The sequence below is a fragment of the Podarcis melisellensis genome (assembly GCF_964234715.1).
Source record: "Podarcis melisellensis genome assembly, chromosome: 14".
Lineage (NCBI taxonomy): Eukaryota > Metazoa > Chordata > Lepidosauria > Squamata > Lacertidae > Podarcis > Podarcis melisellensis.
This window is the reverse complement of record NC_138546.1, coordinates 35,580,011-35,602,334: the sequence shown is the minus strand read 5'-3', so window position 1 is coordinate 35,602,334 and position 22,324 is coordinate 35,580,011. Positions and strand designations below refer to the sequence as shown.

At 43.6% G+C, this 22,324-nt stretch overlaps 1 protein-coding gene across 1 annotated transcript; it reads right to left on the bottom strand.

The window, feature by feature from the left end:
• Positions 1 to 184: 184 nt before the first annotated feature.
• Positions 185 to 22,195, bottom strand: TICRR (TOPBP1 interacting checkpoint and replication regulator). The gene is made up of 22 exons (XM_081888357.1): positions 21,256 to 22,195; positions 20,185 to 20,470; positions 18,652 to 18,893; positions 17,883 to 18,111; positions 16,734 to 16,872; positions 14,939 to 15,081; positions 14,522 to 14,731; positions 13,213 to 13,346; positions 12,017 to 12,117; positions 11,397 to 11,490; positions 10,209 to 10,288; positions 8,808 to 9,047; positions 8,416 to 8,512; positions 8,065 to 8,128; positions 7,467 to 7,613; positions 6,394 to 6,484; positions 6,195 to 6,256; positions 5,616 to 5,756; positions 4,619 to 4,764; positions 2,279 to 4,400; positions 918 to 1,037; positions 185 to 593 (listed from the first exon to the last, which is right to left on the bottom strand). The coding sequence occupies exons 1-22, from the start codon at positions 21,913 to 21,915 to the stop codon at positions 478 to 480; spliced, it is 5,664 nt and encodes a 1,887-aa protein (XP_081744483.1). The 5' UTR covers positions 21,916 to 22,195; the 3' UTR covers positions 185 to 477.
• Between the last annotated feature and the right edge of the window lie 129 nt (positions 22,196 to 22,324).

Here is a 22,324-nt window from a genome sequence, read left to right as displayed (position 1 = left end):
GGGTAGACTGATGCTAATTACTTTCAGTTAATTTATGAGCTTTAAAACCTAACAATAAATATTAGTTTCCTTCGTTTCATGGCAAGGAAGATGTGAAATTGCTTTTTGCGTGGTGCATAAAAGATATTCAGTTCCCTAGTATTTAGCTAGCACAAATAAAGAACATTCTTTCGGTACCATAAAAGCAACTTATCATATTAATTTATTTTACAAAAGTACTTTTTAAAAGCAGTCAGTTTCACCCATCATTTATATCCTTTAGTGCTTAAACCCTGGGAAGAGCCCTATGACGACACGCTCATAGCTTAAATTTATATGGAGACAGTACAGCTTTTCCTCACAGAACACAACTGTGAGTTCATGAGCAAGAGGTGCTTCCATTGTGGCCGGCAATATTATCTTCATTTTGGTTTTAAAGTCATCTAAAATGGCTTTGTCATCAGGCTGCCAAGTATTTTCACCATCTTTTCCGCAGGCTCAGCTGAGCAGCCTTTTCCGTGAGTAGGTCCTCCTGATGGAATGTTGTCTCATGGTTGTACTGTGAAAGGGCGAGAGGTCTTCAGCTGCAGCTCCAAATGCATCGCTGTTGTCTCCTGTGGAGGAAAGCAATAATATGAAAAATACTGGCAGGCATAGACAGGAGAGGCAAGCAGTTGTAAGTCAGCTATTTCCCTCCGTGGAACAGCAACTTTCCGTGAGAGAGCAAAATATCAAATAGATGGTGAAAGAACCCAAAGCAGTTTAAGAATAGGTTCTCACAGAACAGGACATGAAGGCTATAAAGGGAACTGGGTATTTCATTGCTACAGGAAAGTCTTACAAGAACCATTGGACTATATATGTGTGGGCAATTTGGCTCTTTGCAGTTCAGGCTTCTTTTGAAACACCACTCAGGGGTTCAAATAAACTGCATTTACCTGTGGGCCATTTCCTCAGGGATGTGGTGTGGCCTTGATAGAGCAGTGGGGACTGCGTCAGTGCCCGAAGTCCAGTAGCAGAGATTGTGCTCTTCCCTGAAGACGTTGGTGGAGTCATACCTAGGGGACATGACAAAAGGTATTAGACACAAACCCTGGTCGGAGGTTCCAACACTTCTGGTAGCTATGTAGTATTCATATGTGCAAAATGGCAAAAACAGGGCTTGGGTTAAGGTGAATAGATTAATCAACTACAGCTTGATCCTTCCTTTGAGCATGTAAGTGCAACCTTCTGTTTACTAAATTCTAAAATACCGTATTTTTCGCACCATAGGACGCACTTTTCCCCTCCAAAAATGAAGGGGAAATGTGTGTGCATCCTATGGTGCGAATGCAGGCTTTCGCTGAAGCCTGGAGAGTGAGAGGGGTCGGTGCGCATCGACCCCTCACGCTCTCCAAGCTTCGCACACCTCTCCGCAAGCAGCGGGAGTGCTCCCACGGCTTGCAGAGAGCTGCCTGTTTGGGGGCTGGGGTCGGGGGAAGCTGATGGTGATGGTGATGCCAAATCTGACATCAGGAACCACAAGACAGAGAAACCAACCAGTAGGAGAACACTTCAATCTCCCAGGACATTCTATACAAGATCTCAAAGTAGCTGTTTTACTACAAAGGAATTTCAGAAATAGACTGGAAAGAGAAGCTGCTGAATTGCAACTTATCACCAAACTTAAAACCATGGAGAGACCTGGTCTGAACAAAGACATTGGATTCTTATCTCATTATACATGACAAAGCCATTTTTCACCTTCTCACCCCTTGCTTTTTCCTGTAAGACCTATTACAGTCGTTAAGAGTCGTCAACAGGCTCATCACAGCTATCTGCCAATCACCCATTCCCACCACCCTTCTGAGTAATACCCCTCCCCACCTTCTCACTATATAGAAAGGTCTGGTAACTTCTGTTTCAGTGTATCTGAAGAAGTGTGCATACACACGAAAGCTCATACCAAGAACTAACTTAGTTGGTCTTTAAGGTGCTACTGGAAGGAATTTTTTTTAGTAGTAAGTAAGTTGAAAGTTCATAAAAGCAGAGCTGGAAGAGATTAAGTTTTGATTCAAGGCCCTTCTCAAAGGCATGACCTTTGGATCTACCATGCCACAACCAAGCAGGTACACTGTTGAATGGCTCCTGCAGCTGGGATTTTTTAAAGACTGAGCCATGCTTGGTGTGTTGGTAGGGCTGGCCAGAGGGTAATTCTAGAGCAATAAAGGTATGTGTGGAAAGATGCAAAGGAGCCTTTTCTCTGTTTGTATCCTCTACTCTTCCTTTTCACTGTAGCTGAATTTCACTCCAAAATTACCTGAAATGCTGAAGACCTCCTCTTGCTCTTCCAGTATTGTCTTGTTTAAGGATGCTACACCTTTTCCTGTACTCAGCAGTTCGGCTGCATACACTGCCGTGTTTGGGTTGCCTCTCTTTGCACAGTGCCTTTTTTTCACTTCCTGGCTGACTTCCTCCTCAGGAGACATATGGCCAAAGGGCCTTTTTTTGAACTTAAGGCCAGGGGTCCCTCTGCAGGTGCTCTCGTCTCCACTGGGCTCTGCATCGCTGCAAGGCGACTGGTCCTCAAGCCTATAGATGCCTTCAAGTTCAAAGTCCCCCAAGGGCAGTGTTTTATTGACGCCAAGGAGGTCGGAAGCTCTAGTTTCCCCAGCCCCCTCCACATGCCTCTCGCTTTTGCTGCAGCCCACAGTGGCCCTTTTCCTTCGCGGCCAGTCCTTGATTGCTTCCGGGGTCACTTTCCCTTTATGCTTTGGAGAAGGTGTCCAGGGAAGGCCAACATTGCCCTGGGATGGGGAAGTGGAGTTGGGGGTGCAATGAGTTGGAGTGTACGACTGACATATATAGGTTTGCCCCCCGCCCCCAAACTTCGCAGGGGTACTGTGAGCGGATCGATTACAAGATGGCGAGATGGAGACGGTTTCCAGTTTCCCAGAGTGCCTGCTGCACCAGGTCACGGAAAGATCCCCTGCAGCAAGATCACTTTCATCTCCTTTGGGCTTTCCAGACTGAGGATCCAAAGCCGGCCCAGAGCCAACCCTTTTAATTCGGAGCTTGGGCAGGCCAGAAGCTTGCATCTCGAGCTCAATCTCGTAAGTTTGTGGGCTCGTTGCAAGAGGCAGAGTGTGAGAAGTCCTAGGTGTGCTGAATGTTGCCCCCTTCTCGGGCTTCCCCAGCCGCGCTGCAGCCTCCCGCTGCCTTCTGTCTGGGGTGTGACGCAGTGAATAGGCACTCGAACCAGACTTTGGGGTTTCAGGCAAGGAGGCCTGGTCACACGCAGGAGGGCTCTGGAGGAGCAGAGGCTGCAGACTTACTGCCTTCTCCCCTGGCAAAACTGTACCTCGGCCACCTTCTGCTTCAGAACTGCCAGTGGCGAACACATTGGTTAGAGAGGAAGCATCTAGGCGCTCGCACAGAACCACAGCATCTGGGAGAAGCATGTGGTCCTTTGTGGAGAGCTCAGGAGGCAGGTGTCTTTCTAACCCCCTCCTCTTACTTGGAGTCCTCACTCCACGTCTCTTCACAGAGGGGGTGCTCTCTGCTTTGGTTTTAGCAGAAAGATTCAAGTTGGTATAGCACGGATGCTGCTCGGCAGGCAGGCAGGCAGGTGACTGGAGGGCTTTGGCTGGGTACATGTTTGTGACCCTCTGGTGTTTCAAAGGAGTCTTTTGGGGAGTACAAGACTTCCTGCGCAGATCCCAAGTCCCAGCAGGAGAAAGTGTGGATGTGGCTATGGCATTTGGGGGTGGGCTATACGCCAATGAGTTAACATCGGGCATCAAAACAGGATCACCAGGTGGGGAAAAGGTTTCACTAAGCTTGGTGTTCTTTGGACTTGAAGACGGTTCTGAAAGTCTGCCTCTGAATACTGTAGGTATCACTTCTGAAACCGCAGAGTCCAGCTCCAATGCTGAAAGTGGCTCTGGAAGTTGTTCTGCCTCAAGAGGCTGTTTCTGAGCAGAAGCGGGAGAGGAAATTCTCCAGGCAACTCTCAAAGAGCGCCTTGGGGACTGCAGTTGTGAGAGCCACGTTCCTGGTGAATTTGATGGGACTGGAGAGAGCAGAGCAGCTGCCGAACAGGAACCACTTGCAGGAGAAGCAAATACATCATCAGGCACCTCATCCCCTGCCTGCATTCCAGAAGTTTGCAGCTGTGCTGCCTTGTGCGGGGAAGAAAATATTTCCTTCATCAGAGCTGTGCGTGCAAAACAATCCCCTTTCTTTTCAGTGGCTCCAGGCAAGGACTTGCTCTTCTGTCTAGAAGGTGAGAAGAGATTTCCCAAACTTTTGGCTGCACTATGCTTTGGGGCTTGGCTCTTTTGGGGGGTCTGCTGTAGCTTCTCCAGAAGAGTTCTTGTCGGTGTGTTATTAGGGGGACTTAAGAGCTTCGGGGAAGACCGAAGGGATGCTTTTCTTGGTGTCTGTGGAAGGAGAGTGAAAATGGGTAACTGCTTTTGTCTATGACTACAGCAACAGAACAGGCTACATATGGAGCTTAATATCATTTCTACTTACAGAATCACTTATGTATTTGACTATTGACATTACATGCCTTCTTAATTTCCCACTTCTAGTGTACAGCCTTAATATGTAGACTAGATAAGTAGGTATGGAAAGAAACATAAGGCAGCAATTTTACCTGATAAACAAGCTCACTGGAAGCTAATGTTTTTCTTCTTGTTCTGGGTGAGTCCATCCCTTCAGAACCAAACACATCAAGAACTGCTCCAAAGAGAAGGCTCTTTGGGGACTGGATGGCTTTTTTCACAAGAGGAGATGCCAAGCCTGTAAAACAAAAAAATAGCAAACAGTCCACACAAGTGTCAGCTGCTGTAGGCTCAAGCTTTTAAGGCAGCATGTTCCTGGCTACCCACATTGGCATGAACTAGTTAGTAACTACAAACCAAACATTTCCAACTTGTAGATGTCTGACGAAATGTATGACTGACTTGCTACGCTGAGAGACCGTGCCATACAAACCTTGGTCTCTGCAGTGATAAAGTGGAATAATTACTTTCAGCAGCAACAAGTGGCAGGTATCTCTTACAACTGCAACTGGAGGGACAAATTAGACCTCCCTTTTACTATCTGTTTCAAATTGCCCTCTATCATGTACAGTGGTATCTTGGGTTACAGACGCTTCAGATTACAGACTCTGCTAACCCAGAAATAGTACCTCAGGTCTTTGCTCCAGGATGAGAACAGAAATTGTGCGGCAGTGGCAGGCCCCTTTAGCTAAAGTGGTACCTCAGGTTAAGAACTATTTCAGGTTAAGAACAGACCTCCAGAACGAATTACATTCTTAACCCGAGGTACAACTGGTCTTATGGCAGACATATGAATATCACTAGCGGACAAGGAGGCCTGTAGAAGGAATGAAAGTAGGAGAAGGACCCAGGTGATTGGTAGATAGACAGTCATTTTCTGTACCAATCCATCTACCACTGAGAAGTGGGGCTGTCTGCCTCCAAGGCAAAATCTCCCAGACAAATAAACAATAGAAAAGTTGCAGGTAGAGTAAATAGCAAAGTAAGAACACTCAGGTAAAATAAAGCAGCATCTACTTTGCCTCTGACTGAACTCTCATGTGTTTTCAATCCCTGGAACCAAAAGCAATCCATTGCTTGCTTCCATACCTGTTAAATTGTCTTGTACATCAGGTGCTTCCGACTGCATTTGCTGTGCACTCTTCTTGCTGGGTTGAGAGCAGTAGAAGGAACCAGAGACTGCTCTATCCTGTAAAAGTTGCTTGATCCGTGGGCTTCTTCTTAATCCACCTTTGGGTTTGTATGTGGGAGAAACAAGGTTTGCCTTTAAACTCACAGCCATATAGTACCAAGTCAGTGCCACCAATAAAGGGGAACCTAAGAACTGGTGCTGCAACTCAGCATTTTGTTGTTGTTGTTGTTTAGTCATTTAGTCACGTCCGAGTGTCGAGATGATAAAATGGAGGGAGAACCAGTGATCTTCCCAGATATTGCTGGACTACCATTGGCCATGCTGGATGGCTGTGACTGATGTTGGAATCCAACATGTTCCCCATACTCACTGTAAACTGTCTGGAACTCCTTGAACAAAAGGTAGGATAAAAATGAAATAAAAATCTGAATTCTTGCCACCTTCTGCTCTGTTAACAAGTGAATTTAAGCTACGGCGAAAGGAGCTGGAGCTCCCCAAACATGCAAATAAAAAGGTCACATAAAATCAACACCTACATGGTATGGCTTTTTCAGGAGATTCTTCTACAATGCCAACTTCAGATCCAGGGTCTGAATTCCTATGAATGAAACACCGCTTTAGAAGTTCAAGCGCAATGGCAAAGGACATCTAAGTGCAGAAAGCTACCTAAAACAGTTCCACTTTCTACCAAAAACAGTAAGTTGCTTGATCAGTGAATCTGGTGCCTTCACTCACCGGCCTTTAATCTGCTTGTGCAGCAGCCGCCTGGAGATCTGCTTGTGCAACGGTGTTTCTGCCACACTCTTGGTCAGCAGTTTGAGATTATCTGGAAAAGACCAAAGAATAATTATCACAAGGTAGCAAGTCTGCACAATGACTTGCATTGTGTAAACCAGGTGAGGATAACATATTGAACGTTTAGAAGTTTAGAAGCAAGTACTTTTTCAGATTGCAAACAGCTTCAGCTCCCCCCGCCTCTAAGTTTTTCCCTTCCCATCACTTCCCAAATCCCCTTTGACTCTCTGGGGTGGGAAGTCCTCCTGGCTCCTCATTCACTTAATCCCTTCCATAGTATAGTAGACACCTTCCCTGGTGTCCCATACTTTCCCACTTAATCCTTTTGCCCCAGCCATCCTACATAAGCCAAGACAAGCAGTGGGAGTTGCTTTCCAAGGCACCACACATTTAAGTGAAATTGTGTATATCTGAAACACTATTGAAAAAGCCTGCAAACACCCTGTTCTGCCCCTGCCTCATCCCCTTTTGTGATGTTTTTGGGTTACTTCTGGGTTTGGAGCAATGCATGTGTTGCCCACAGATCAGACACACGCACAACAGTCGCTGCCTGTACAGCAAAGCACTCATTTAAGTAACCTCTCACCTAAAGAATCACTGACACCGAGAGACAATGGGACTGCTCAAGGTGCCCCAACTATAAAATTGGAGAAATCGAGAGATCTATAGCCGCACCGGCAGCATATCTCTTCTTTCTCATATCTAAAAATTCAAGAAGGGCCTTTACACTCACCAGAATCTTGGCCCTGCCCTCGTCGGTCCTGGAAGGAGCCTTTTAAAAAGTCCCATATGCTCAGAGATTTTGCGCCTGTTCATTGGGGGAGATAGGAAGCCCAGGCCACCTGTTCTTTAGATGTCCCTTTTATGAACTTAGTTTATTGTTGTACATTGTTTTTAAATTTATTGTTGTACATTGTTTTAATTGCTTGTTTTCCTTCTGTGACTGTACCCCAAGTGTGTTTTATAAGCTGGTCTCTGACCGTAATAAATTACCTATCTATCTAACCTCTCACCTCTTGCACACTCCTTAGCTGGTTTCCGCCTGTTTTTTAAACCTTCTACAGCTGATACTGACTGGCTTCGAGGAATCTTTGATAGGGATCTTTTGCCTGGAGGAAGCATTTCTTCATTGAAGAGGTTCCTTCGTACCTTTGTCACTTCTGGAAGCATCAAAAAGCCAAAAGAAGTTTTGATTGCTGTTCACAAGACAAAACACTCTGGAGAAAATATGATCTTTTTGTGCCGTTCAAAATCCAAGGACTCATATAAACAGATTAAGGACACATATAAACAGGGGGGGCCGGCCGCACCGGGCGCAACATCTGGGGGTTAGGGTTAGGGGGCGCAAATCCACGGGTTAGGGGGTGCAAATTACTTGCCTTGCCCCGGGTGCTGACAACCCACGCTACGCCACTGCAGGAGAGATGCCTCTGGGGAAGAAACTCACCAAATTGCAAACTAATAGGTCCACTAGTAGGTGGATAAATGCCACTTTATACAGACCTCTTGCTTCACCTCTTGACAAGCCGGAAATCCCTCCAAGGGGTTAATCGGAATCAGATCACACCCCTACCATCTAGTTCTCTAATAAGGAAGGAAGAAGCAGCTTACCTTGCACTGCCACTTTCTGTACAGATGGTACTGATTTCACATCAAGGCACACATGAGAGCTGTCCTAAATTATTAGAATATAGTATTAGAATGATTTCAAAATTACATCTATTTATAGGTAATGGGGAAAATATAATGCCGGAAACAGAAATCCATTTATTTAGAAAAGGATTTCCCTTCGTTCCAGTGAAAACTAAATTACTGCAACAGCTTTCCATATAAAGGTGTTTAACAACTGAATTTCAGAAAGGCTATTCAAACAGGCATAGAGATGCAGGAGTTTTACAGCTGCTACATGCATTTTCTGGTTTTCCAGAAAGATATTGCGGGGGTGGGGGTGGGGGGCGTTACCTTCCTAGTACGGTTTCTGGGTACTTGAGGAATCTCTATTTGGCGCAAGTTCTGCGATGCTTCTGTTACACTCCGGTGTCTGGCCAGCGTATTCTTTCTAGAAGTACAAAGTAAAATCTTGAGCAAGGCGCACAATACATTTCAACAATTTTTTAAAAAAGTTGGGGCTTTTCATGCGGCCACCTTGAAGGAAGGTTCATTGTTTTTAACACGAAGTGACATTCTCCCACGCTGCCCTCAAGGTAATCTAACACCAACAGGAAGCCCACATGGACCCACCTTTGAAATGTTTGCAATCTCCTTTGATAAACCTCAGAAGGAATTTCCTTATTCAGAAAGAAATTGCAACCCAGTCTAATTTTAATTCAATGCCATTTACGCCTTGCAATCACCTTTTCTTGGCAGATCTGGTGCGTAGTTCTTCCAGTTGTTCTGCATCGGTACTTAAGGAAGCTGTTCTGGAAACAGGAACTGAGGATGCAGAAGGAGGCAGGGATGGGGTTTGGCTCTCCTGACTGAGGGAATCGTCACTGAAGAAGTCTGCTGGCAGGACAGAGGCCAGCTTTGGGGGAATCTGTGTCCCCAGGCTGTAGTACAAATCCCCAAGGGTCTTTGGCATAGATTCCAGGTACCTACAGAGACATCGTAACACAAGCAGGCATCAGACATGCTACTTACCAAAGACTCTAACCTCTGTGAGATTTTGTTACCAGATTCTGCACCCGACTTGCAAGCTCTTGCTTTTAAGCCTATGGTTTCAGTTGAAGAAGAGGGGTGGTTGTGGCAATAATGGAAAGCATACAAATCTGCCATAAAAATAAATCAATCAGAAGGCATGTTCACTCACTACCAGCCAAATCATCCCCCTTTCCCAACTGAGTTATGTTTCCTTCATTTGACGATTTAGCCCAGCCAGGAAGTTTTCACACAACCAAGTATCCAGCTGAGCAACCAAAATACTTCTTGTGCCTTCAGTGGATTAACAGTGCAATCTTGGAATCATAGAACCATAGAGTTGGAAGGGACCCTGAGGGTCATCTAGTCCAACCCCCTGGGTGGGCTCGAACCACCAACCTTCTGGCTAAGAGCCAGACACACTGACCCATTGTGCCACCTGAGATCTTCTGTATGTTTGCTCAAAAGTAGGGCCAATTGAAATCGATGAGTAGAAATCTTAACCAGTGAAATAAAGCAATATACCACCTACAGATTTGTTACACACTGCTCTGATATCTCTAATGAATTGATGGTATATAAATATGCTTACAAGTGAATAAACAAATTTACTACACTCTATCAAGTAACAGTACTGCCCAAGTACTCTGGTCTATATTTGGAAATGTCAAACAAACATCAACCAAAAGAAACCAAAGTATTATTTAGATTAAACTCAGTGAAATTCATGGGCCTAAATTGGTCATGTCTCTTAATTTCAGTGGACCTACTCTGAGTAAGACTAACGTTGGATGCAACCCCAAATAAATTTGTAGCAGCTAGAGAAGAAAAAACACACCCTAAACTTAATTTGAAACATCCCCAGCTATTTAAATAGTGAGAAGTTGAAATACAGTCAATTTTGTTTTAATTCTGGTTCAGGAAGGCTGCAATGAACCTAAGAATGGTAAACATAAAATACTGGCAATTCAGACAACCAGCTCTGTAGCTCATGTTCTGCATTAATAGTCATGCAGCTCTCAAGTCCTCTGCATGACAGAATTTGTTCAGCCTTCCCTGCTCCACTCATCGGTTTGTAAATGAATGAATAAAATTAGCCAGCACACAAGTGCACTTACGTTTCTACAACTTCTTCCAAAAACCTGGCGAGGTATCCTGGGTCTTCAGTCAAACACAAAATCCGCAGCATCTCTGTCATCTGCAAGCAAGTTGAGTGGCAAAAAATTGGTCAAGGGTTAATGATAGCAGGCCAGTTCACATGTAATGCCAGGCCAAAGCATGATTTAGCATGAACAAACAAATGTGCAGTTCTGCTGTTTCCACTATGGCCTCATTGACCTTTGTTCAGATATAACATAAAGCCAAACCTTGACTTAAGCACAAATGAGCAAACATGCAGGTTCCTGGAGTGAACACTATGGCTGCTGTGCTCCTTTCCTAGACCCATGTGATCCAGGGCTAAGTCAATGTTTGTTTGAATACATTTTATTGAGGCTTATGAAAAAAAATAAAAAACTTAGTATCATTTTTTTCCTCTTTATGTCCAAACTAAGACTTAAATCTTACAATAAAAAACATAAAGAGAAGTGGCGAGGGAAGGGGAGAAAGGAATAAAGAAAGAGAAAGAGAGAAATAAAGGAAAAGAAATAGAAAATAGTTTTTAAAAAATAAATAAATCAGAAGGTAGAGGACTTCGTCTGTCAGCTATATATAAACAATCTTCACTTCATCTACTCCAATATAACACCCAACAAAGCCACTTTCTAAAAAACAAACCTTATCCTCATTCCTCAAATCCAAATTTAATTCACTTTCTTTTTCATGCAAAATAGTCTTTAACAAATGTTAACAATGACTTATCTCCAATTAAACATGTCAACTGACATGTTTAATCGATTGGCATGGTTACGTCAATGTTTAAATTAGCAGTGCATCCCAAACCTAACAGACAAACGAAGTGGTACACTAAGAACAAACTTTGGTTACAAGCTTGTGACTTGTCTGGAATGAGATAAACCAGGAGCCCAGGTTTGGACATTAACCCCGAGACAAACAACAGCTTATCCCTGCAAAGTCCAGCAGCAGCAAGACCAGGGGAAGAGTGCAATGGCAGTGATCTTCACACCAGAAAGCAACACTTTTGTTCATTTGTGCTAAGCTATTGTTTGGTTCCATGTTATATGCTGGCCGGGTCACCAAGACCATAGTTGCTGCTCAACAGCAACTGAGATGTGAAGATTTCACATGCTGGCTGAGAATTGCTGTTTTCAACTTCTGGAACCCAGAGGCAAGGTTTGTTCATCTACCTCTTCCACAAGCTGTTCCATCCCATCTGTGCTGTTTTGCAAAGAAGGGCACTGCAGGCACATTTCAAGGCGCAGATAGACCTGAAGCTGACACCTATTAAAGAGAGGGAGAGGGAAATATGAATGGAAGAGAAGGTATGCCCTGCTGCTAATTTTATATCACATGTTGAGAGTAGTAGCGACATTAGTAGCAGGAAGAGCTACAAATGTTTTCACCCAGTGCCTTCCTTGCTGCCACCATCTTCCAAAAAGCTGAGTGAGGAGCCACACGTTATTGTTAAGATACCATGGATATTGACTGGTATTCTGGTTTGTTAGTGCAAGGGTGATATCTGCCTATCAAAAGCAGTATACAAACATTGTAAAACAGATTAACATAAAGTAATTTTGCAAGGTTGTTTACACATTCAGCATATTATCTAGATGGTACACACCACTACACAAAGCTATCCTTGAAAATTAAAACAAAGGGTAATTGTTATTTTTGTAGGAAAGCGTTCACTAGTGAATTCCTCCACTACTGCACAAGAGAATTTGGTAAGGCAATCTCTTCAGCACTACAGCAATCTATTCCACAATTATCAGAACAACCTATCTGGGAAAGTAATAGCGTCTCGTACTCTCTGACTTTGATTTCCTTATCAGGATCCTTGCCAAGCTGCTGACGGAGGGCTTTGCTGGTTTTCAGGAGATTGCTTCGGATTGTATCCACACCAGCTGCCTGTAGATTTAAAATCAGAAAGCATGTAACGCTCCGAGGACAGACAGCAACTTTAGAAGCAATGCATTGAAATAATAGCTGAACTGTTTAATTGCAAGGGCAAAATGAAATATTTGAGCGGACAGAATGATCAGTGTCAAGGAGACATTCATGAGCAACAGGGTTAAGACTTCTAGGGGGTTTTGTGTTAGGATATAAAATGTTAACACTGGATCTTTACCTTCAGGCTTCCTACCAACTTCAGTTTTTTTAAGTATTTCCTAGGTTCAGTGCAGTTACACCCAGCATATAAACTCAAATAGCAATGGACAAACAACTAGGTTCAAGGATTAAAGGTTTTTAATTGATTTATTAAGAAAAGGGCATGTACAACACAAAAATGTGTATTTGCCACTGCCGGCAAGATTTAGCACCAAACCAAATCAGACATTAAGTGGAGCCATGCATTTAACATGCCATCTAATTTGACCTTAGCAAACACACTGATTCTCACCAGGAAATATATCCCAACACTGGGAATGTTGCTACTGTGCTTGAAGCACAATTCCTGCAATTTATTGCTCTGGATTAGGGTGGGGAACCTTTGACCCTGCAGATGTTGGCGGATCACAGATCCCATCACCACCAACTGTGTGCCATACTGATTGGTGCTGATTGAGTTGTAGCCGAGCAACAGATTCCAAAACCCTGCTCTGGATGAATAATCTAGGACTGAGCCAGAACACATTCCTTGTTTTGATTATTAGAGGGGCGGGAGGAAGGAATGCAAACCGGCAAAAAAGGAAAGAAAAAAACACAGCAAAATTTCCCCAAAGCATGTTGCCAAAAGAGGTCAATGGATTGTATGTTTTACAGCAAAAGACATCTGTGTCCCACAAAGTTTTGCTCATTGCAGGCACACAGAGATCTGTAAAGAAAGGCCTCATTGGTGCTGCTGCCTGAATATCCAGCATTTTCTTCCATTTCCATTCCAACTCTAAAATGGCATGAAATCACCTCATGTTTTAAGAATCTGTTGTACATTCTCCCTACCCCCAAACCCCTTACTATATGTTTATATTTAAATGGAAAACCAGGCATGTCTAGCTACCCTACCTCATTTGATTTCTGCAACGCATTAACAGCTGCCACCGTCTCCTGGGCATACGCAAACAAATTCTCTCCGCCTGTCACCGCCTTCTGGTAGTTTGTAGATATAAAAGAAAGCATCTCCTCCTCAGTCCTGAAGCCTACAAAACAAATGCACACATAGGTAAACCAAAGTGTGTGTGTGGGGGGGGGGGGAATCAAGAACTTGCCATGAACAGTTCATGCAATCAAACACTTAAAGAATAGTGCTAAAGGATTATTTGAAACACATAGCTCTAGTAGGTAAAAGAAAGGAATGGCCAGGGGTAGCCACATGGTGTCGTTCAGGTGTAGAAGGGACTTCAACTTCCATTACCCCAACCACTGGGCCATGCTGGCTGGGGCTAAGGGAATTCAAGTATGACCACAGCGGGAGGACACCGTGTTGACTACCTACAGGGTAGGCAACCATAAATGCTTTCTCCTTTTTAAAAAAATGTATTTTTATACAACCTTAATTCGTAAGTGAATTCCCTTCTTTTCTTTCCATGCTTCATTTTACACAGCATAAATCCCTGCAGATTTTATATAAACTAAACCATTCAGTATTCCATTATTACTTCCATCAAAACTTGTTTACACTGTTGAATATTTCTTAATGCTGCCAGTGTTTTCAAGTGTACACAATTTCCCCCCATATATTCAATAAACATTTTCCAATCTTTTCTAAATTCATGTTCTTCTTGTTCTCTTATTCTGTATGTTAGGTCCGCAAGCTGCACATATTGCATCAGTTTAAGCTGCCATTCTTCTTTGGTTGGGACCTCGCTCGTTTTCCATTTTGGGCTAACAAAACATGGGCTGCAGTAGTGGCATACATAAATAACCTTTTATGACACTTGGGAATTTCAGTCTGACTCTGGGTTTTTTTTTTTGAAAGGTGCTTTTAAACATTTTTTCAAATGCATTATAAATTATTTCCCTATACTCTTTTACCCTTTTACAGGTCCACCACACATGAAAGAACGTTCTTTCATAAATGCTTTTTCCAATGAGGGAGCAATAAAAAAGCAATTCTACCATTGCAGGTTTCTTATACCTTGGCTCACAGATTGCAGTAGTCCCCATACTGGTGCCACCAGTAGCAAGAAATACTCCACAATTCTACTACATTTAGAACAGTGCCTTCTACTCAGGCTCTTATAGCCAGAATATCCTAAACATTTTTCTTCCCCCTCTACTTCCAAATCCATTGCAAAATCCATTGCTTCTCCTACAAAGCCTCTCTGCACTCTCCAAGAGACAGGGCAGGCAGAGGACTTTATCTTGTACATACCTATCTTGGTTTTCTTTGCTTCCCCCCTTTCTTCCACTTTATCATTCAATCTTCTCGGTAATAGCTTTTGGGAAACATTCTCACTGACTGGCAGCTCTCCATCTGGCTGAAACTTTTGAGCCTTTACATTCAGCCTTGCCGCGTTTAGCATTTGAAGGGAACGAGGCATGGTCTTCATTTTTTGCCTAACGGGAGTCCGGGGAACTCCGCCTGCTCAAATCAATAGACATAGGCATAACTTGGAGTTAGAGAAATCATAGTGAACCACATCCAACAGAAGAAAAGAATACCACATGCATATAAAGCAGAGCTTTTTAAAAAATCAAGTAGAAGCAGCGTGTTTATTAAAGCACAAGAGAGACAGCTATCTTGAAGAATGGAACAGAGGGTGGACAAGTGACAGTGGAATGTGCATACGTCTCTTCCTGTGATCCCGCTGTTGGGATGTAGCAGAGATGCCAGAGGCTTTCTTCTGGTAAAATTCAGACAGACAGTGGGTAAGTTCCCTTTCATGATTTGGAGCCTCCTTTTCCTCAGCAGAAGACCCTGCCTGCAGCAACCTGTGTAGGGAAAGATTGCTTGTTTATAAATCTTATTTTGACAGCAAAGGCAGAGATTTTCCTTTCCACTACAGTTGAAAGCTTGCAATATGTAGCATGTCTAACTAGCTCCGCTGAACTCTGCAAGTCTTCCTAGTCATTCTAGACCTGAGGCCAAACTCTTGTCTGAATAGGACATATTCATTCATGTTGAAATGTGAAGCTCTGAAAACCGTATCTTTTTTATTCAATTTTAAATTTGGTCTGTATTACTGAGTAAATATTATTTTTGCTCATTACTTCATAGCTCAGTCTCTACAACGAGGTTGGGACCACCTTCATGGAATGCTTGCTAATTCAGTCTAGGCTGCTGCATTGTCATTTAGACTCATGTTAGACTTTGAAAAAATTAACCGGACACCCGTACCCAGGTACCCAAGCCCCATTCTTATCAGCCAAGTGCCACTGGGGAACTTTGAAGAGTTTTTGCCAGGGAGCAGGCATAATAAAAGCCTTATGTTTCCCCCCACTCCGACTCCCTGCAATCTTGATGCCATAACCCAAGGCAAGAATGGGATGGGACCATTTCTCATAAGAACCCTCCCTCAGCCTGAAAAAGTGGTCATCAGAACCTCCCTCATATATCTGTACCCTCACCCATCTAACCAGGTGTCAGGGAAGAGTTAGAAGTTTTCAGTTTCTCAGAGGGAGAAAGCATTCCCCAAGGGGGGAAGGAGAGCAGTGAATCTAATAGAAGGGAGCAAGAGGAACAACAGGGAGGGACTGGCTGTTCACAGGAAAGGCAAGGGTTCAGTTCTAGTTCAGATTCGGAGGAGGGGAGATACAAGCCAGCTCTAGCCAGGTTAGAAAAAAGAGCAGGAAAGCGAAGGGAAGGGCGCCTTCGCCATTTTGAGAGTGGCTGGTCACGGAGAAGCAGAGCTCAGAAGGTATCTAAAATAAGTGACTCTGAGGAATAATATTTAAGAACCGTTTATAAGATTGTTTTGTTAATACGCAATAAAAAGTTATAAAAGAATAAGAAGCGTTTGTGTGGTGATCTGAAGAGGACAACGACCAAGCCTGACGCCAGGCAGTAAAGGGACTGTTTACTGAGTAGGTCTATTTCACCACTCAAAACTAGGTATTCATTTCAAAACCACTGAGACAAGCTATAACGTAACTGTAACACAGAAAATAATCTATGTGTTTTGATCCTCACTAAGAAGCCTTCATGTTGTCTGTTGCCCAGGCTTTATTAGATGCTTAGGATTATATAATTCTAATTTTGCATTTATTTAACATGGAAAGATCATGTGAAGAAGAAAAAAAACTGATAAGGCATAGCCAATGCAAATACAGTAATACGTTGGTTGACGAACGCCTTAGCAGTTGAACGTTTTGGCTCCCGAACACCGCAAACCCGGAAGTGAGTGTTCCGGTTTGTGAAGGTTCTTTTGGAAGCAGAACATCCGGCAGTGCTTCCTGCAGCCAATTGGAAGCTGCGCCTTGGAAGCCGAACGTTTTGGAAGTCGAACATACTTCTGGAATGGATTCCATTCAGCTTCCAAGGTACAACTGTATATTTTGTAAGGCTGATTATAGAATCCTCCACACCACAGATCTGCTCTTCCCGAAATTAAACTGGCTTTGAAGGCAAAGCAAAAAAGAATCACCTGAATGATTCCATCAAGTGAGAACTTGCTCCACAGAGGTTTGAGAAAGAGTACCAGCCTTCAATCACGGCAGGACTCCAGGGATGGGTGCAGGACAGCTCCTGCTGTGCCCACTCTGGAATCAGAGTTTCTGCTGGGTCTGCAAAGACAGAATAAAAGCATCCAAGAATTATATCGGCCGCAGTCTATCCCACAGTTAGGAATGAAGTTGCTGCAAATGTTATGCATGTTTATTTAGTTATTTAGCTATTTATTATACCATTCTTTTCTTTAAAAACAATACTTCAAGGTGGTATTTTATTTCATTTACTTAGAAATTAATCCCCCAGAGTTCAAAAGACCTTATTTTCCAAGTCATCTGCATGCAATTCTACTTTCCAACAATATGGATGAGTCTATAGCAAACTAACCAGAGCAAAGATTCAAACACCCCGCCCCCCCAAACACACCACAGACATTAGATACAGAAAACTGCTTTAAACAGGCAGGGCATTGCTGTTTTAGATCAGTGGCTTTAAAGCTATATTCCAGCAAACACTGGAGTTTCTTGGATGGTTATCTGGGGTTTCTCAATGAGAAGTTCTGATTAAAGATGCCTTTCTCCTCGTTACCAACCTTCCCCTGCAATGTGCAGCTGCAAGAGAAGGTGGGTTATGTTTTAAGGGCATGTTTCTCAATTCAGGTAGGGCACTGGTAGTGGAGAATTGAAGGGAAGCAACTCTGGTTGATTTCTGTTGGAACTATGGGACCAAGGGCCATTGGGAGACTGCATCCCCTTCCACCCAGGAAAAACATCATGGCAAGGGGAAGACCACTCTGGCCCCATCCACTGACCAGAGAAGGAGCAGCTGTAGGGAGCTTGCTCTCTCCCCACCCACACTCTCCTGGAAATCACTTAGCTCCAACTGAACAGCTGAAGGAAGTGTGCCTTGGCTCCAGCCAGAGAGAATTCAGGGCTGAAAAGTTGTGTGTCTATTATGTCTATTATGTAATCCATTGTAAACCAGTTGATTGAAAGGTAGGCTACAAATCTAAATAAATAAATAAAACAAAACAAGAGGCACAGCAGGCCTGAGGATTCCTCAGCAGATGAAACAATATGGGTGAGGTTCGCTGGAAAGTTCTAAGCAAGCAAACATGTAAACGTACCAGAATTTGCCAGATCAAAGTCATCACCAACTTGATTTACCACGCTGCTCACGATTTCTGGAAGGCTAGACTCCTCTTTCGAAAGATTCCCTTCTGTTTGAAGGAAGGCTCTCTCAACATCTGGTGCTCTCTCGGCACAGAGTAAAGAAAGAATTGCAGTGCTATTCGAGGTGGGAGAGAAAATCCCAGTACAGGGACAATAGGCCCCAGATGGAGACACTTCAGCAACCTTTTAAAAAGGTAAGGAAGAAAAATATATATATATCATGTAGGCAGCTCTACCTTTGCTCAGAAAGGAAACACTATTCAGTATTCAGAACAACCCTCAGTATTTGTAGTGCATAGACCAGAAAACATGGACCACTTGAAAACTGTTCAGAATCTTGGTAAATCACTTAATGACTTTTCTGTCTGTTGTGGAAAGGGTAATGCACTCTGTGCTAGATGCTGTAGGATATGTAAATATATTTTTATAGATACACCACACACTACCTGAATGAAGGTCTTGGATCGCTAGCAGTTCACAGACCACAGTATGATAATCCCTGGACTAGAGAATGGTGCCAAAATATCTGATTCAGCTCTATATCTGAGGTTTTGCAAGGTGCAACTCTGGCTAATACAAGATATCCCCTGGAAAAAGTGATACATGTACTACTGAACGCTCAACAAGTAGAATGAGTCATAAATGTGACAAATAAATATTGAAAACTAGTTAGCTCTTCACAGCTAAATGAGAGTTGCTATTTTGAACAGACACAATCCTTACCATGTGTAGCCCTTGTGCTTGGAGGGATTTTACAAATTGCTGAAACAATGAAGTCTCTTGGACTGACAGTCCTGACAATGTGCTCCGCAGTATCCAGCTCTGTGTATGAAAGCTCCCAGCATGCACTGCATTCCAGCTGCTCATAGTGCATTTCAGAGTAATAGTGACTGGACTTTTGAGGTGCCTCTGGCTTAGAGTTAGAGGCTCTAAGACCACACCACAGCTTTGTGCCTCTTCAACTCCTGTTTAAGGGAAAACACAACCGTTAAGGTTTAAGAGCTTTTAAAATGAAAAAGAAATAGTTAATTAAAGCAGGAAATAAATTATTAATTAACTGAGAACTCCGCAACTATGAAAAAAATAAAGAGATTTACACTTTATTTACTAGGTTGAGAAGCATAGAACTGATCCTTATAACTAGGAATAGCTTCTCACAACTTTAGTTGAGACAAATGTTAGTTTAACACACCAAGCCCCTTTCAAAAATAATACTAACGCAGGTATTACATTTGCTGTCTCTCAGTCTTCTTATAAGGATGCTCTCAGCAATAAGCTACATGTTTTAGCTAAAAGATTAACAATCTCACATTTAAGACTCAAGACAGCAGCTTTCCAGAGTACAACTTCATTGTTACCCTAATTGTTTGCTGAAGAATTTAGAAACATCTGCAACTGGGAAACGATTTAACTGGTCTGTTTGAAAATACAGTGGTACCTTGGGTTAAGTACTTAATTCGTTCCAGAGGTCTGTTCTTAACCTGAAACTGTTCTTAACCTGAAGCACCACTTTAGCTAATGGAGCCTCCCGCTGCTGCTGCGCCACCGGAGCACGATTTCTGTTCTCATCCTGAAGCAAAGTTCTTAAACCAAGGTACTATTTCTAGGTTAGCAGAGTCTGTAACCTGAAGCATATGTAACCCGAGGTACCACTGTACAACTACTTAAAAGAATAAACCAGGGATGGAAATCCTACAGTTCATCTCTGGCCACTTGTCATGCTGGTTGGGGCTGTTGCAAGCTGGAATCCAACAACTTCTGGAGGACCACAAGTTACCCAGCACTGGAATAATGTATCCTTTTCACAGCACTTAAGCTGTACAGAGAGGGAAAAGTACTTCTTGCTGGCTATAACCAGGCATAACTTTCATCACCATCATTATTGATTATCGTCTTCTAAAGCAACTACTCTATTCTGAACTTAAAAATGGAAAGTGTCATGCTGGTGGTCAACAACTGGGAAACACTGGCCTGTAAGCACTCCAACTGGAGAACAGCCTTTACCAAAGGTGTCATGGGCTTTGAAGACGCTCGAACTCAGGACAAAAGGGGAAAACGTGCTAAGAGGAAGGCACGTTTGGCAAACCCTCACCGTGATCAACACCCGCCCGGAAATCTATCTCCCCACTGTGGAAGGACGTGTGGATCCAGAATTGGCCTCCACGGTCACTTATGGCCTCACTGTTAAAACCGTGTTTATGGAACACAATCTTACTCGGCTACGAGTGGTTGCCAAAACAAACAGACTTTCATTACCATCAGATTTGAGGTACAACACTCCTTCTACATGAGGGAAGGACGCTTGCAATGAGGAAGGCGAGGTAAACAGACAGTTCAAAGTTGAATCAAAAGGCAGGGTTGTAGTCCATGGTGTGAATGGTTGCCCAGAGGACACAGGCTCCATAGGAAAGTCAGGGGTGCCCCCTGTACAGTGGTGACTCAAACACTGAATTAAAGTCTCAGATGGCAAGATGTTGCCCCCCAATAAGCGCATCAGTTCAACCAACATCCAGTAGCCAATGTGGTCTGATGTTCCAAGAAGCTGAAAGAAGGCAACAGAAAGGCTCAGGTTAGTGATATTAGTAAGGTGACCAAAGGCTAATGATAAAATGTATTCTGTCTACAAGCAGAGAGAAAAGAAATATTATGGTCTGAGAGATTTAAATTATGCAATTTTTGTTATTAAATATTGCTATGAAAACAACTGTTCAGTGCTGGTTGAACATTTGCCTCAGGTGATTTGTTTTTGTTTTTAGCAAAGAACCAAGGCATATATATTAAAAGCAGGCTTCTAAAAAGTTACCTCCAGGCAATCAGGGGAAGCATCTGAAAGACCACCTGCTTCCCTACACACCCTAATGGGTCTGAGGTTCAGCAGGAGATAGCTCTGTGCATGCATATTTGCGTATGTAGCCAAGTGCTGTCATCTCTGTTGAAGAGAATGGGTAATCCACATGAACAGAAGCTATATGCACATCTCGTAATGTGGACTGCACACTTATACAAGCACACCCTTGTAGTGTCACCACTATCTGTGGTGAGTTGTAGAAGATATTATTGGACCCTGACCAGTGAGATCTGGGTTCAAATAGTAATTGAGGCATAAAGCCCACAACATCACCATGGCACCACTAATCTCTCTCTCTCTCTCTCTGCCTAACCTACATTACCAGGTTGGGAGAGGATAAAATGGCAAGCCCAGCATTTGACACCATGTGCTTCTTTGGGGAAGAGAGGGAAACAAACACAATTAGCAACATGCCACATAAGATGGCAGGGTAATCATTTGCGATGCAGCATCCCTAATGATTAATTCTCTCGTATTACCTTGAACCAGTCAGCAGTGTCCACCCAATACAATGAGATTTTCTGGCTAGCCATCATTTCCCGGATTCTCTTAGGGATGAACTTTTCTGTCAGATCACGCGAAGCAAGCAGTTCATCAGACAAATGAGTAAGACTTCCAGAAACAAATTGCAGCAGTTCCCTCTGGGAATGAGGGCAAGGAGAGAAGAGGAAAATAGCATTCACGAAGCCCTCAGAAGGAATATAACTCCCTGGAGGTTTGTTCAGGGTCACAGTTAACTTGCTTTTCTGGTTCCTCAACACTGGTTTGGATGGAGAAGCAATTTCAGGCCGGTCCCACTGATAGTCAAGTAACGATTCTTTCAGTATGTTCTGAGTGAGTGTGGCTCGGGGTACCGAGCCAGATGACTTTGGGTTGCAGTCCTGGTTTCCAAACTTTGCATCCAGCTCCTCCTCAAATTCTTCCCAACTGCGGGATCCAAGCTCACGAAAATTGCCCACTCGCGAAGTTCTGCCCCGGGCGCCTGAGGAGTCAAAGAACTTGAAGCCCCACCGGATTTTAGCTAGGCCAAACTTGCAGCCCAAGTAGTTCAAGATCCTCAAGGTGCCCAGGTGAAGGTGAATCTTCCGCTCAGAACTGGCAGTGTCCAACAGGAAAACCACATTGTAGGAGCAAGTCATGACGCTACAGAAAGTGCTTTTTTTTTTGTATGGTGCCTGCGTTCCGGCAGTCCAGGGCGGCGCTCACGAAAATGCAGCAGATTACTGTAAACCAGCCAGCAATCTAAGGAGAAACCCAGCTCAGCCTCCTTGCCTTAGCATCCCAAGGCTGCTCCTGGATACACTTCCTTAAGAAAGATTAGCCCCACTGAAGAGGCAACTGGGGGACCTTACTTCCAAGCAAGCATTCTTAGGGCCAGGCTTGTAGCCAAACTGAGTTTTCTATTCTGCCTGGGACGCCAATAATACGTTTCCCTTAAGATTTAAGCCCTGTTGCCCCTCCACCACCCCTCCTCCTGCATTAACAAACCTCCCCAGCGAATTCCTCTCACGCCCCTCACGGCCACCTTCTCCCCCCAACCCTCCCTAA

Excerpts from the sequence above, each read along its gene's own strand:
- TICRR (XM_081888357.1), bottom strand. The coding sequence starts at position 21,915 with ATGACTTGCTCCTACAATGTGGTTTTCCTGTTGGACACTGCCAGTTCT. Across the intron at positions 18,894-20,184 it reads GTTGTACCTCAAATCTGATG|GAGTTGAAGAGGCACAAAGC; the intron begins GTAATGAAAGTC and ends TCCCTTAAACAG. Across the intron at positions 14,732-14,938 it reads GCGGGATCACAGGAAGAGAC|GCGGAGTTCCCCGGACTCCC; the intron begins GTATGCACATTC and ends TGATTTGAGCAG.